Source organism: Pithys albifrons, chromosome 1 (assembly GCF_047495875.1).
Source record: "Pithys albifrons albifrons isolate INPA30051 chromosome 1, PitAlb_v1, whole genome shotgun sequence".
Taxonomy (NCBI): domain Eukaryota; kingdom Metazoa; phylum Chordata; class Aves; order Passeriformes; family Thamnophilidae; genus Pithys; species Pithys albifrons.
Window position 1 is genome coordinate 86,635,598 of NC_092458.1, and position 13,259 is coordinate 86,648,856.

A 13,259-nucleotide genomic window follows, 5' to 3' on the forward strand; every position below is an offset into this window, starting at 1 on the left:
AAGCATTCAACATCATCATGCTTATTGTTACACAGAGGCTTTACTTTTTGTGGTATAACTTTATTATGCAGCAGAAACAGTAAGAAGAAATTATTGATCCACAGCTAGTTTTTCCACCTAGAAACAAAACACAGGTGAACTGGTTTGCATACCTTCATTTCTAGTTGCTACATCATTTAGTAGAAACACCACTTCTTTGTCTCCATGCTGGATAACTAAGAAAAGTCTAATTGAATTTTTAAGCCACAGACTTTACTGTAATAAAGCAGAGTGAGTCAAACCACCTGCATTTAAGTACTAAATACATCTAGCCATCCATTAAAATCAAGAGATGCCTTATTTTGGAGATCAGAGATTTAGAAGCCTAAATACAATATGAAGAGATGTTAAACTGGAGTATAAAGGGCAGGCAAGACCCAGTCTAGGCCACCTATTTCCACAGCCACTATCAAGCTATCATATTTGGTCTTATGTGAAATTCCAGATGGAACAAAGGGACTATAAAAAGCACACTGTTCATGTGATAGAGCTTATAAATTGTTACTGGTGTTTTTTCTGGACAGGTATAACAGGAGGAGGCAGGAAAGCATACAGGCATTAACCAGTATTATAGAACAGTTAACTAAGAAAGTTTAAAGCATTGGGGAGGTAGAAACAAATTACTGAGATCTGGATGATTATAGGCTGTCTCAGTGTCAAACTATTTAGGATCAAGTGCCAAGCTCTTGTGCAGACACGTCAGAACCTTCCTCCTGCTTACAGACAGGAACACATCTAGGTCAGATTCCCATCCTGGTGATTTTCCACATGCCCAGTTGCTGGTAGACTGGCTCCTGTAGGTCCATTCTATAAAACTTTTAGCTCCCACAGAATCATTCAAAAAGGACATTCAAAACAAACTGTACTGGATCACTTTACCACCACTCTCTCAAAAGGTGCAGATGAGGTAGCCTGGTGCATGTTTCATATCCGCCAAGAAAGACCCTTAAGGTCAGCTCTTCCCAGCTCAGAATTTGGGGTCCACTGCTTACAGTCATCTATGAGATATAGCAGTCCATGAGACTGATGTGCTTATATGGTAGAAGGTGCACTGTGCTTGTAAGCCTAAAATTTATGGTGAAATATCACTGTCTGTGTAAGACTAGCCAGTAAGAGAGAGATGAAGAGCTTAAAAATGTTAAGAAAAGTAACAAAAGCTAAGAGAGGCAAGAAAGCTAAGACACTTTTAACATACTAAATATATTTATTCCTTCAGAAACATTGCAAAACTTGGCCAGTCATGACCTACAAGCAGTAATGAAACCTAAAGTCCCAGGCATATTACATGCCAGCATGCAACAGGGAGAACAGTAAAGATAGGGCCAAAACAGGCCAAAGATATTTCCTCAAGTTTAGGAAATATATTTTTGAGGAAATGAAGGCCAACATGCTTCTCCCTTAGCAGAGCAAATCAGTAACATGAATTTAAGTGAATTGGGATCTAGATTTCCACAAAGTATCTGCTTCTCAGCATCCTTCCTCAGCAGGTTTCTCCATCCTCATTCTCTGCACTGCGTTTCCTGACTTATGTTGTCCAAAGGCACTAGAGACAGAGGTGGAAACATGTTCTTCTGCTCTTGCCTCCTGCAGGCCAAGCTGTTCTCACTCATCTGAAAGGAGGGGAGGGGAAGAAAAAGGGTCACACTCAAGGTGGCCTCCATTCCCCACTGTTATTAGAGGATGGTTTAGTGACTGCTGATTGGGCCATGGGAAGAGCATAGAGCCAAAATGCTCCAACAGGAGCTATCTGTCCATCTCCCTTTCCCAGAATTCCTGCTCCAGGAACTGCTAGTGGAGCGTTACTTGGTGCCACTTGGTCTCTCCACAGTCCTTGAGGTCCTCTAAGTACGTTCATGCTCCTCTTAACCAGGACTCTCATTTCACCCCAAGAGTCTTGCCAGTATCTTCAGTGAGGTAACCAATGACTGAGTAGTATCCGGTCCACTCCTGATTGGCTTGATGTCCCCACTCAGATGTGTCTGAGGAGGGAAAACACACATACAAAAAACCCATGTACTTTTCCTAGGATATGGACATAACACAGTACAGCACATGATTTTTCAGATGCAACCCAGAAAGTCATCTGTTCCTGAGAAGTTCTGCTACTTGGTTACATAGGCTGGGTTAATTCTTTTGAGTCTGTCCCTTTGGTAGAAGGACTATTTGGAAGGCTACCTGGACAGTAGAGCAGAAAAACTAAGAAAAATTTTCCCTGCATGTGGGAGAGAAGACACTGTTAGCTCAAGCAAACAATGTAGTTTCATGGATTGCAGGCTTATCACTGCAGAAGAGTGTGTTGAAAATCAGCATGCATGGACAGCGAGTAAGTGCTGTTTTGTCTCTACTGTAAAATAATTAATCTATTATTTATGTGTTCCCTTAGCATTTATTTCCAGGCTGGTTTTAGTAGGACACAGATGAAAAGGTTGATCATTCAAGTCGTGAATCTGAAATGATTACTTAAGACCAGCAGCAACATGCTGAACATTTCTGCAATGAGAGACATTTTCCATGACTCTACTCCATGGAGAGAACCAGGAGTGGATTAATGACATACCACCCAGGGATAACCCATTTATGTTATCTAATAGGGACTACATAAATTATTCTAGAACCATTCAGAACTCCTTTTGCAATAGAAATATGCCTGTATCATGATCCTGATTTGTAGTTCCACAATTAATGAAAGATAGGCTATTTCAGCAGAATGTCAATAAATGGTCTCCAAAAAAGACTTAAAATTTACACTGCCAGCCTTTTCCTGCAATACTGTTCCAATACTGTCTTGCTGAAAACTGTGCTTTACGTGGTGGAATTATATGTTCTTAATTCCCTGCCCCAGATATCATGCAGAAAGTGTGACTGCACATGGGCTAGTCCCTAACTCTGAGATCACAACTCTAACTCTGGCTAATCACTAATTGTGCAAAACTCCATGCTACATCCCACCTCGTAAACAAACTGTTCAGAAATGGGCTAAACCACTACAATTATGAAAATACGTTTTTTCTGGTGATCACAAGTGGTATTGAGTCCATGACTGGAAAAAAATGCATAGAGAGAATCCTGGTGACAGAACTAGACAGAGTGCCAAGTCATACAGGTCATGCCTCATGTGCATAAACAACATTCATGCAAGTATTGTTAGTGAAATCCCATGCTATGTTTGCTCTCTGAAAGCATGTGAATACAAGCTTGAAACAGCCATTGCAGCTGGTTCACCTCCTCAGCTGATGGAGAAAGGGGTTTGGGAAGTGGGGGAAGCCCACAATCAAACGCACAAGTCAGGATCAGTGTCAAGAAAGCTTCATACTTTTTTTTTCTGGGACATGCGCACATTCTACAGTTGGGTAAATAGGACTAGCCAAGTTATGAGATCTTTTCTTAGTAAGAGATTTCTTGCTGATTATGCAAAGTAATCAGCTATCTAACAAAAGCAAGAGTCCCTTACACATGCCTAGTCAGGAACTTCTAGTTCACTAACAAGGTTCCCAGCAGGATAAGGAAGGGGAGGTGGAATGATGTAATAATGTCGGAAGATGGGGGTTGTTGACCAATCAGCAGTCCCATGTCCTGCATTCTCTCTTGCCCTTGACTGCCAGAGCTAGGATCTTAAATGGTCTGTATCTCCTAGATGTACTCCCATCATTCTCCACACCAAAATTCTGGACACTCATTCAATACAAAATCTAGTACATACACAAAAACATACTTACCAGAACTCTGGACCTTGGCTGTGACAAAATTCTGGGCAGTCCTACAGCATACAATTGGATAGCTGAACTACTGCAGATAGTTACCAGCCTGTAATTCTTAGGGAGCATTAGGTCTAGTTGGAAGGAAGGCTCTTAATTGTCAAACTTGGCACCTGGAGCAACTACAGCCATAGAGGCCTGGTTCTAGGGCACCTCCTGAAATTTTCTTAGAGTAGACACAGTCCTGAGAAAGGGACATGGCCTAATACAAAGCACTAGGTCCCTTTTTTGCCACAGGTCTCATCCAAGTTCTCTTGAAAAAAATTGTGTGGCAACCTGTTGCAGAAGCCCTGCAGCCTTGGATTTAGAGACAGGCTGCTCTGGAGTCTTGGAAATGTAAATGTGTGCTTTGCCTAAAGTATCCTTGACAGAATCACACACCAGTATAATACAGCTTACCAACAGCAAAGCTCCACTACCAGGAAACTGCATTTTTTTTAGTTTTTGACAACTGAAAACTGAAGAACTGTTTTGCAGACTACTGCAGGAAGTGTTTTTCAGGAGAACACTGGGTGTGGTTGGCGTGCTTTAGCAATGAAACATCAGTGCAACACATGGGACCGTGCTGTAACACCTGCTGTAACGCTTTGGGAGGACTGAAGACATGTTAGTTCACGCTGGTTGGGAGCAGCGGCATGAATCCTGCTCAAAGGGGCAGAACTTGAGTACAACCCAACATCCCAACATACCCTTGTCCAAGCTTCTCCATGAAGCTCCAAAATCACTCCAGAGCAAACTACAGAAGAAACATATACATGAGTAAACATAATTGGACAGCTAAGACTGTGTATCCTGTCGGATGCAAACTAACATTACAGTAAAGATACAGCCAAAATCACCTTTAAGTGGTCCAATCTTTCTTCACTGGCTGTTTCAGGAAGCCAAGTTCCTAACAGGCTCTGAATTACTGTGCCACAGCCAGACATCTAACTTTAAAGATGCTACAATGCCTGATGTGGACAATGTCAGTAAAGACTCCAACAGAACAAGACATGCACCACACTTAAGCCAATAGCAGAGACAATGAGCATCTTTCAAATAGTGAAATTATTTTCAACTCACTTGTTCTTCCTGCTGGGGAACTCTGGGGAGCTGGGACTGGATGATCCATCAGACTTCAGGTCAAAGAAAGTTCCTGGACTGTCCAACACCCTCTGTATCCTCTCTGCAGTGTCCCTACTAGGAGAAAAGAGAAACCAGATATATGCCAGGGACACAGTTAACTACTATCTATTCTAACACTCCTTTACAAGCCACAATACAAAGTTGGATCTCTCATACACATAAGAAAGCAAACACAGATGTGTTGAAAAGGGCAGACTCCTCAGATGTCACCTGACATATTTGAAATTGCCAACTTTCAGCTCCTTTTTGAACTGATATAGAAGCCTAGAACAATTTCAGTGTTCACCTTTAATTCTTTAACTTATTATTCCATCCTCTGCCTTTAATTGGTCTTAAGAAGTTTTAGGATTTAATAGAAAGTGTAAATATGAGGATTACCGTAGTATTATTGCTACTAGTACTTGTCCAGATAGTTCTGAAGAGAGCTAAATGAAAAGAGGGAAATGTTTAATTAAGTAAAGGAAAACTAAGGGGTTTTTTTGGTCAGCGGGGAGGCGTGGAGGGCTTCAGTGATGGGAGTTCACAGAGCTCTTCCTCTGCTCTGCTGGTCACTTTATCCTACCTCTACTCCTCAAATCAGTTCCCCATGCCCTCACTTGTGCTAATACAATTGTTTGTGGGACTGGAAATTACGCTGACAAAAATTCTAAAATTAAAACAACCCTGAAACACATTGAAAAAGAGGAATGGAGTGGGTCAGCTCTGTCATCAAAGCCTGCATATCATTAAATTAAAGCTTCAGGGTGAAGTCACACATTAAGCTCACTGTTGCCAGAAAGAGAGCATGCTCCAGCCTCCTTCACTCTTGCTGAGTGCACTTCCCATCAGTCCTGGTACCCATCAGACTTCTCCATGAGCTAGTTCAAGGAAGAACCTGGCAGACAATTAATCCAGTGAAAGCAAGTTGATAGTTTTTCTCTTAGTTTATTGGGCTGAAACAGTTTGATGAAAGGTCGACTATGCACTTGAGCCACCACAAGGAATAGTCAGGACTGGGTAGTTGAAAGAGACACTGGGAGAGGGGAAGTATCACATGTGCTTTTCAATAAAAATGAACTGCTAGAACAGAGCAGTTGCTAGTGAAGCTGTGCCTTCAAGAATCACTCAAAAAGTCTTTCATAAAATACTAGCTAAGGCTTCCTGTTCCTCATATCTAAGTTTACAAATAAGCAAAAGGAAAGCTAAACAAGCCAACCAATTAATTCCCTCCTAGCAAAGAGCAGGGGAAAAAAAAAGAAGACAATAAATCCAGGAATTTTCCTTGTGATAGAAAAGTTTTACAGATCCTTCAAGGAGATAGAAAAGGTCATTGTACACAAAGTAATGGATTAAGGGACACGGCTGCCTAAGTTACAAATGTATTTAAAGTAGTGAGAAGCTGTGACTACTGTGTTGGCTTAGACCGGGCAACAGGACAGTTGTTTTAGAAGATTTACTTTTTCTCAAGGTTAGCTCTGTATTATTTTTATGCAGATTAGGTCATATGCACCTCATTAAGAAGGGAAAATGTAGTAATTTCCTCCTGTCATAAAATCACATGTTTCCACATTAAAGATGGCTTTTCCCCTTCTACAGCAAGTCTTTAACCTGCTTCCTGGAAGTTTTGCAACAGGGAAAATTGCATATTAGATCTAGAGCATTCCTGTGACTTTTGAGACTCTCTATAATCTTAAAAAGGTGTCTCAGCTAGAGCTCAGAGAAATTTATGATTTATCTAAATAAACTCTCATGACCCGTAGACAATTTTTGAATGGCTATAATTCTGTCAAATATGCTAAGTCACTCCTTGAACCTGTATTTTATCCATTGATTGTAATTATTTCTCAGATGATCTAACTTAAATAATAGTATTTTTTACTTAAAGCTTTAAAAAAAATCCTTTAAAATACCAGAAGTTTTGCCTATTTGAACATTTTAACATGAAAACAATGAAGCATCCCCTTCCCAAGTACTAGCCTTTCAACTGACTCCTATCTAAAAGTGGTGAATACAGAACAGGAGACTGAAGAATCCTGGATCATACTGTACAGTATTTAGGAGTGACCTTACAATTTTCCTCCATCCATTTCCTCCATTCTTCCTCAAATACTGATTCTCCCCACTTTCAAATGACCTTTTTAAATTTTGTCTGTTTCTGTCATTTGTCCATTTCTCCATTAGCTGACAATCATGCTTTTCTTCCCATTCCAACAATTTCCATTTCAGTTGTCATTCCTGCCAACTCCCCTTCTATCTTTTTACTTGCCTTTCCATATTTCCTTTCTCATCTCCTCCTGGTTTTTTACCCTCTTTGTCTCATCTTCCCACAGCTCGTACCTCTTTTCCTCCTGTATGTTTTCAATGCCAATGGCACTACTCCGTCGCCCATGGAAGCGGCTGGCTCGAGTACGTGATGGGCTCCTACCAGGCAAGGCAAAAGACTAGAAAAAAGGAAAGCGTGACAGAAAGGAAGGAGGGGAACAAGACAGGAAAAACTGTGGAGAACTGGAAGCATGAGACAAGAGTTTGCGATGTGGATCCAGATCCTCTCTTTTACTCTGCAATACAATAGCATGGCCCAGCTTCACCTGTGCAAGAAGGAATACTTTCTGTCAGTGAGAAAGAGCAGAGCAGCCAGGCTTTACAAAGGTGATGTGAGAAAGGGACAGAGATATACAGAAACAAAGGCAGAACACAGCCAGTATGCAGAGATAGGAGCTCTGGAAGGGAGGTACCTCCTTATGATGAAAGGAGAGGCAGAATCAGGAAGGTAAAGAAAACAAGAAGTTAAAGCAGTGAAGAAGGCAGCAAACCCAAGCTATTAGTAGGCTGTGACTTCACTGTGTTGACATTGAGAATTCATGCAACCGAGTAAACTATCACCAAGAAATCTTCCCACTCAAGGACTCCTTCTTGGCTTACTCGGAGATGCTTTTGTTGTAGTTTGCCTGTATTGGCATCACTAGTGCAGAGACCACAACCAGCTGGACGCACTTTGGCCAAGGAAACCATATTTTCAATATTGGAAACATGGATCCTTTTCTGGAAAGATTTGTTATAGATCTGTTATACTCACACTGATCACGTATGTTTAGTATCCCTATCAAACAAGAAAGGCTTTGATAGTGACTAGAAATATTCTTTTTCTCACCCCAAACTTTATTAATCCTGCTGTTTGTTCCCAACATGCAATTCTATTTACAGCAAAACAGCACTTTGAATATATATTGTGCACCTGTTTCTATTACAGAAAATAATCTTATCAGTGAAATTGAAAAAAAATCAAGCAGTTCCAGTGTCCTTATGTTCTCAGCTCTTTCCATATGACAATACAGTACCATTCTGGTCAAAACACAGTGCATGCATTTTGTAATATATGGCAAAGTACAGGATCTAATCCAGGATAGCAGAGATAGATGTCAAATGCAGAACCACGTTTGGCTTTCTTCTCCCAGCCTGCATCAATCTCGGCTCTAGTTTACACATGAACTCTGGCTAGAGATAGGCACAGACAGAATAGACTGCAACACATGCTGTCACCACTTGTGAAATGGGATGATATAACACAAAGATTCACAGCAGGACAAGAGGGCAAACTAATAGGGAAAGAGAAATAAAACATATGGGTGGTCACAAAGGTATGCCGGGTCTTCTTCTTACAGCCCACCCGAATACCTTACCGCAGCAATGGCCTTAGGGCCCTCGGCGACACTCTGGCTGAGGGCAAGGCCAGCTGTAGCTGGGCGGCTGGGCAGGGTGGCTGGCTGCTGCTTTCTCATGGATATCCCCATAGCATCCAGGCTCTGGCTGCGGCCTCTGATCACCCGCTGAACAGAAGGGAGGCAGGGAAACAGACAAACACAGAAATACACATATAGACATGCACACGGTAGGGTAGTATGAAAAGCATCACAGACTGAGTGGAAAGTTGTGACAGACTGACACCAGAACCACACAAATTCTAACTCCTAGAAGGCAGCATCTTAGGTACTGCCCATTTTGATCCTAGTCGATGCATGCAGTTCTGAGAAGAGCCAGGGAAGAACACTTCCTCAAGTATATTCTCTATTTTCACTTCCCTTGTCCTGTTGCAATAAATAGAAATTCCCTACCAATATCCCAGCATACTGGGTAAGATACCATCACCTGGATCAGTCCTATCCAGTACAGGATATAAAACACAAAATCAAACTCCTGTTCAAGACTGTAAGGTTCAGACTTGTATGAACTTGAGTGCTGGTTTTGAGGGGAAAGCAGACTTATCAAAATCTGCAGCATTCAAAAAAACCATCTTCTGAATTTACTCAGCATTTTCCAGGCTTTTACAAAGGGCACCTATGTACATGACATGCAAATCACACTATCTGCTACAAGTCAGAAAAAGGACACTTTAGGATAACTAGCGTAAGACATGGATGAGTATGAAATTCATGGTAAGTAGCAAAGGCAGGGTAGACCAGCAGTATGTAAAAATATATCTTTACCAAAGCACCCCAGATTTGACCAAAACTATGCACAGAGCTACCAAACCTATGTGTGAATGGATTAGTTTCAGAGCCTTTAGAACTCTAACCAGCCTACCACACAAAGCCGGTGGAGGTGATCTGAAGAAATGTTATTCATAACATGTCTCTCTTTCCAGACAGAAGAGTCTCTTGACTCTGTAGAACTCAAGGTCACCAACAATAAGGTTGAGTCTCTGTGGACCAGAATTAGGCGGAAGGCCAACAAGGCTGATATCGTGATGAGAGTCTGTTACAGACCACCCAACCAGGATGATAAAGGGGCTGAATTATTCTACAAGCAGCTGGAAAATGTCACAAAATTGCCAGCCCTTGTTCTTGTGGGTGACTTTAACCTAGCAGATATCCGCTGGGAGCTGAAAACAGCAGAGAAGAGGCAGTCTAGGAGATTTCTAGAGTGTACAGAGGATAATTTCCTGCTTCAGCTGGTAAATGAACCTAGCAGTGGTGGGGTCCTGCTAGATCTGCTGTTTACAGAGAGGTGCTGGTGGGAGATGTAGTGGTCGGAGGCTGTCTGGAGCACAGTGACCATGAAATAATTGAGTTTTCAACACTCAGGGATGCAAGGAGGGCCACCAATAAGACCTCTACACTGAAATTCCAGAAGGCAGACTGAATCCTATTCAGGTGGCTGGTCCATAGCATACCCTAGGAAACAACCCTTGAAAACAAGGGGGTACAGGAGGGATGGACATGCTTCAAGGAGGAAGTCTTGAGTGTGCAGGAACAGGCTGCCCAGTGCGCCAAAAGGCAACCCGGCAGGTAAGAGGACCAGCTTGGTTGAACAGGGAGATTCTGAAGGAAAACAGGGAAAAGAGAAGAGCTTACCAACTGTGGAAAAAAGGGCTGGCTGCTCATGAAGAGTTTAGGAATATAGTTAGGTTATGTAGAAAGAAAATTAGAGAGACAAAAGCGCAATTTGAAGTCAATTTGGCTACTTCTGTTAGGGATAACAAAAAGCGCTTCTAATAAATACATTAATAACAAAAGGAAAACCTCCATTCTTTGCTGGACGTGGGGAGGAACATTGTTAACAGAGATGAGAAGGCTGAGGTATGTAACACCTACTTTGCGTCAGTTTTCACCAGTAAGACAGGTGGCCCTCTGGACAACTGGCCTCTGGAGGTGGTAGACAGGGAGCCAAATAGTCTCTCTGTGTTCCAGGAGGAAATAGTTAGTGACCTACTGAGCCACTTGGATCTTCACAGTCTATAGCCCAGATGGGATCCACCCCAGGGTGATGAGGGAGCTGGCAGAAGAGCTCGCCAAGCTGCTCTCCATCATCTTCCAACAGTCCTGGCTCGTTGGGGAGGTCCCAGATGAATGGAATTTGGCAAATGTCATGCCAAACAACAAAACGGGCTGCAAGGAAGACCCTGGCAACTACAGGCCTGTCAGCCTGACTTTGGTGCCTGGCAGGGTTATGGAGCAGATCATCTTCAGTGTGATCACACAGCACCTTCAGGATGGACAAGGGATCAGACCCAGCCAGCATGGGTTTAGGAGGGGCAGGTCCTGTCTGACCAACCTGATCTCCTTTTACAATCAGGTGACCCACCTGGTGGATGAGGGGAAGGCTGTGGATGTGGTCTATCTAGACTTCAGCAAGGCCTTTGACACTGTCTCCAATAACATACTCCTGGAAAAGCTGGTAGCCTATGGCTTGGACAAGTGTACCCTCTGCTGGGTTAGGAGCTGCCTGGAGGGTCGGGCCCAGAGAGTGCTGGTGAATGGGGCTGTGTCCAGCTGGCAGCTGGTCACCAGTGGTGTCCCTCAGGGGTCAGCGTTAGGCCCAGTTTTGTTTAACATCTTTACTGATGATTTAGATGAGGGAATTGAGTCCATCACTAGCAAATTTGCAGATGACACCAAGATGGGAGGGAGTATCAACCTGCTGGAAGGCAGGAGGGCTCTGCAGAGGGATCTTGATAGGCTGGAGAGATGGGCTGATTCCAATGGGATGAAGTTCAACAAGGCCAAGTGCCGGGTCCTTCACTTTGGCCACAACAACCCCCTGCAGTGCTACAGGCTGGGCACAGAGTGGCTGGAGAGCAGCCAGGCAGAAAGGGACCTGGGTATTCTGATTGACATGAGCCAACAGTGTATCCAGGTGGCCAAGACGGCCAGTGGGATCCTGGCCTGTGTCAAGAATAGCGTGGCCACCAGGAAGAGGGAAGTGATCCTTCCCCTTACTCAGTGCTGGTGAGGCCACACCTTGAGTGTTGTGTTCAGTTCTGGGCCCCTCGGTTCAGGAAAGTTATTGAGGTGCTTGAGCGGGTCCAGAGAATAGCAACAAGGCTGGTGAAGGGGCTTGAGCACAAATCCTGTGAGGAAAGGCTGAGGGAACTGGGGGTGTTTAGCCTGGAGAAGAGGAGGCTGAGGGGGTGACCTCAGCACTCTCCACAACTCCCTGAAAGGAGGTTGTAGCCAGGTGGGGGTTGGTCTCTTCTCCCAGCCAACCAGCAGTAGGACAAGAGGGCATGGGCTTAAGCTCTGCCAGGAGAGGTTTAGGTTGGATATTAGAAAGAAATTCTTTACAGAGAGAGTAATCAGGCATTGGAATGGCCTTCCCAGAGAGGTGGTGGATTCTCCGTCCCTGGAGGTTTTTAAGATGAGACTGGATGTGGCACTTAGTGCCATGATCTAGTAATCACAGTGGTGTTGGACCAAGAGCTGGACTTGATGATCTCACAGGTTTCCTCCAACCTGGTTGATTTTATGAAATTCTATGGTATCAGCTTGTCTCTACATAACTTGTTCAAAACTCGGTTTGCCCATTCATACAGAAACTTTGTTTTCTCATATCATCTTGATCACTTTTAAAACCAAGTTCTGTCACGTGATCCTGATTTATTAAAAACCAAAACAAAACAAAAACATGCCATTTACACCAAAGAAAGGTAAAATAACTCTGGTTTTCAGAGAGTAAGTAAAGCAACACAGTTTTTCTAGACAGTACACTCACAGATATATTAGAAACTCTTGCAGTGGTTCTTGCAACTCTTCCAGTTATAATGAAAGTAAATTGGAGGAGATCTACTGTAGGAACCAAAAGCTCCTTGTTACTAATTATTGCAATTCCACTTGCAAACACTGACTCCTTTTTCTGTAAGTCATGGAATAAAACCCTGTCTGACACCAGACACCACCATGAAGCATAGTTTGACTTCTACAAGCCAGGATGGAATTCTGGACCACACTATAGCTCTGTAGGAAGGCTCACCTTGAAATTTTCGAGGAAGCCTCCACTGCCATTCTCTATCTTGTCATCCTCCCCTATGGGTAAGCCCATCATGCTACGGCTGCGAAGCTGCAGCTCCTCAAAAAGGCTCTCCAAGAGGGCACTCCGTGTTCTTTCCTGCATCAACATTGGGAATGAGAACAGCATTTAATGGGAGCAGAGGATTTTTCTCCTGGTTTTTTCAAAGTCTAACATCCTTCTTAAAAAAAACTTAACAACCCAGCAAACAAAAAATCCCCCAAACAGCAACAAAAACAAAAAAACCCCATGAAAATGGCTTTAAAAACTATGAGGTGTTTTAACTGCATAGTTAAAGTTTACACTTTTACTACATAGTTATTACTGCAGTAATGCCCAGCCCTTTGAGATTCTTTCTAAAGTAAGTCATAAAGAACACCTTTTCACATGTTTTTTCTAGATCAGGCAAGCAGCAGAGTCTGAACAGAATTTTGGTACCTTGAACCAAAAATCAGTGATACCAGTACGCATCCTGTAGCATAATCCTGAGTTTCAGCAAATACAGACTTTCCTCCAGCAAAATGTATGCATCACATTCCCATTCTTACTTGAGGATTAGATCTTTACATTAAAATGTCC

The 13,259-nt window shown here is 42.9% G+C and overlaps 1 protein-coding gene across 17 annotated transcripts in view; it reads right to left on the minus strand.

Annotated features, from left to right (window-relative positions):
* Positions 1-13,259, minus strand: part of LOC139673144 (rap1 GTPase-activating protein 1-like) — a 50,640-nt gene that overhangs the window by 8,598 nt on the left and 28,783 nt on the right. For 10 of the 17 annotated variants that reach the window (XM_071558271.1, XM_071558261.1, XM_071558252.1 and 7 more), the window contains 4 exons: positions 12,645-12,779; positions 8,579-8,725; positions 7,236-7,339; positions 4,857-4,973 (listed from right to left, as the gene is read on the minus strand). In XM_071558271.1, the coding sequence (XP_071414372.1) occupies positions 4,857-4,973; positions 7,236-7,339; positions 8,579-8,725; positions 12,645-12,779 (503 nt within the window). Of the gene's footprint in view, positions 2,019-4,852; positions 4,974-7,235; positions 7,340-8,578; positions 8,726-12,644; positions 12,780-13,259 lie in introns of those variants that run through there. The other 7 variants (XM_071558326.1, XR_011698076.1, XM_071558231.1 and 4 more) reach the window with 7 other exon arrangements.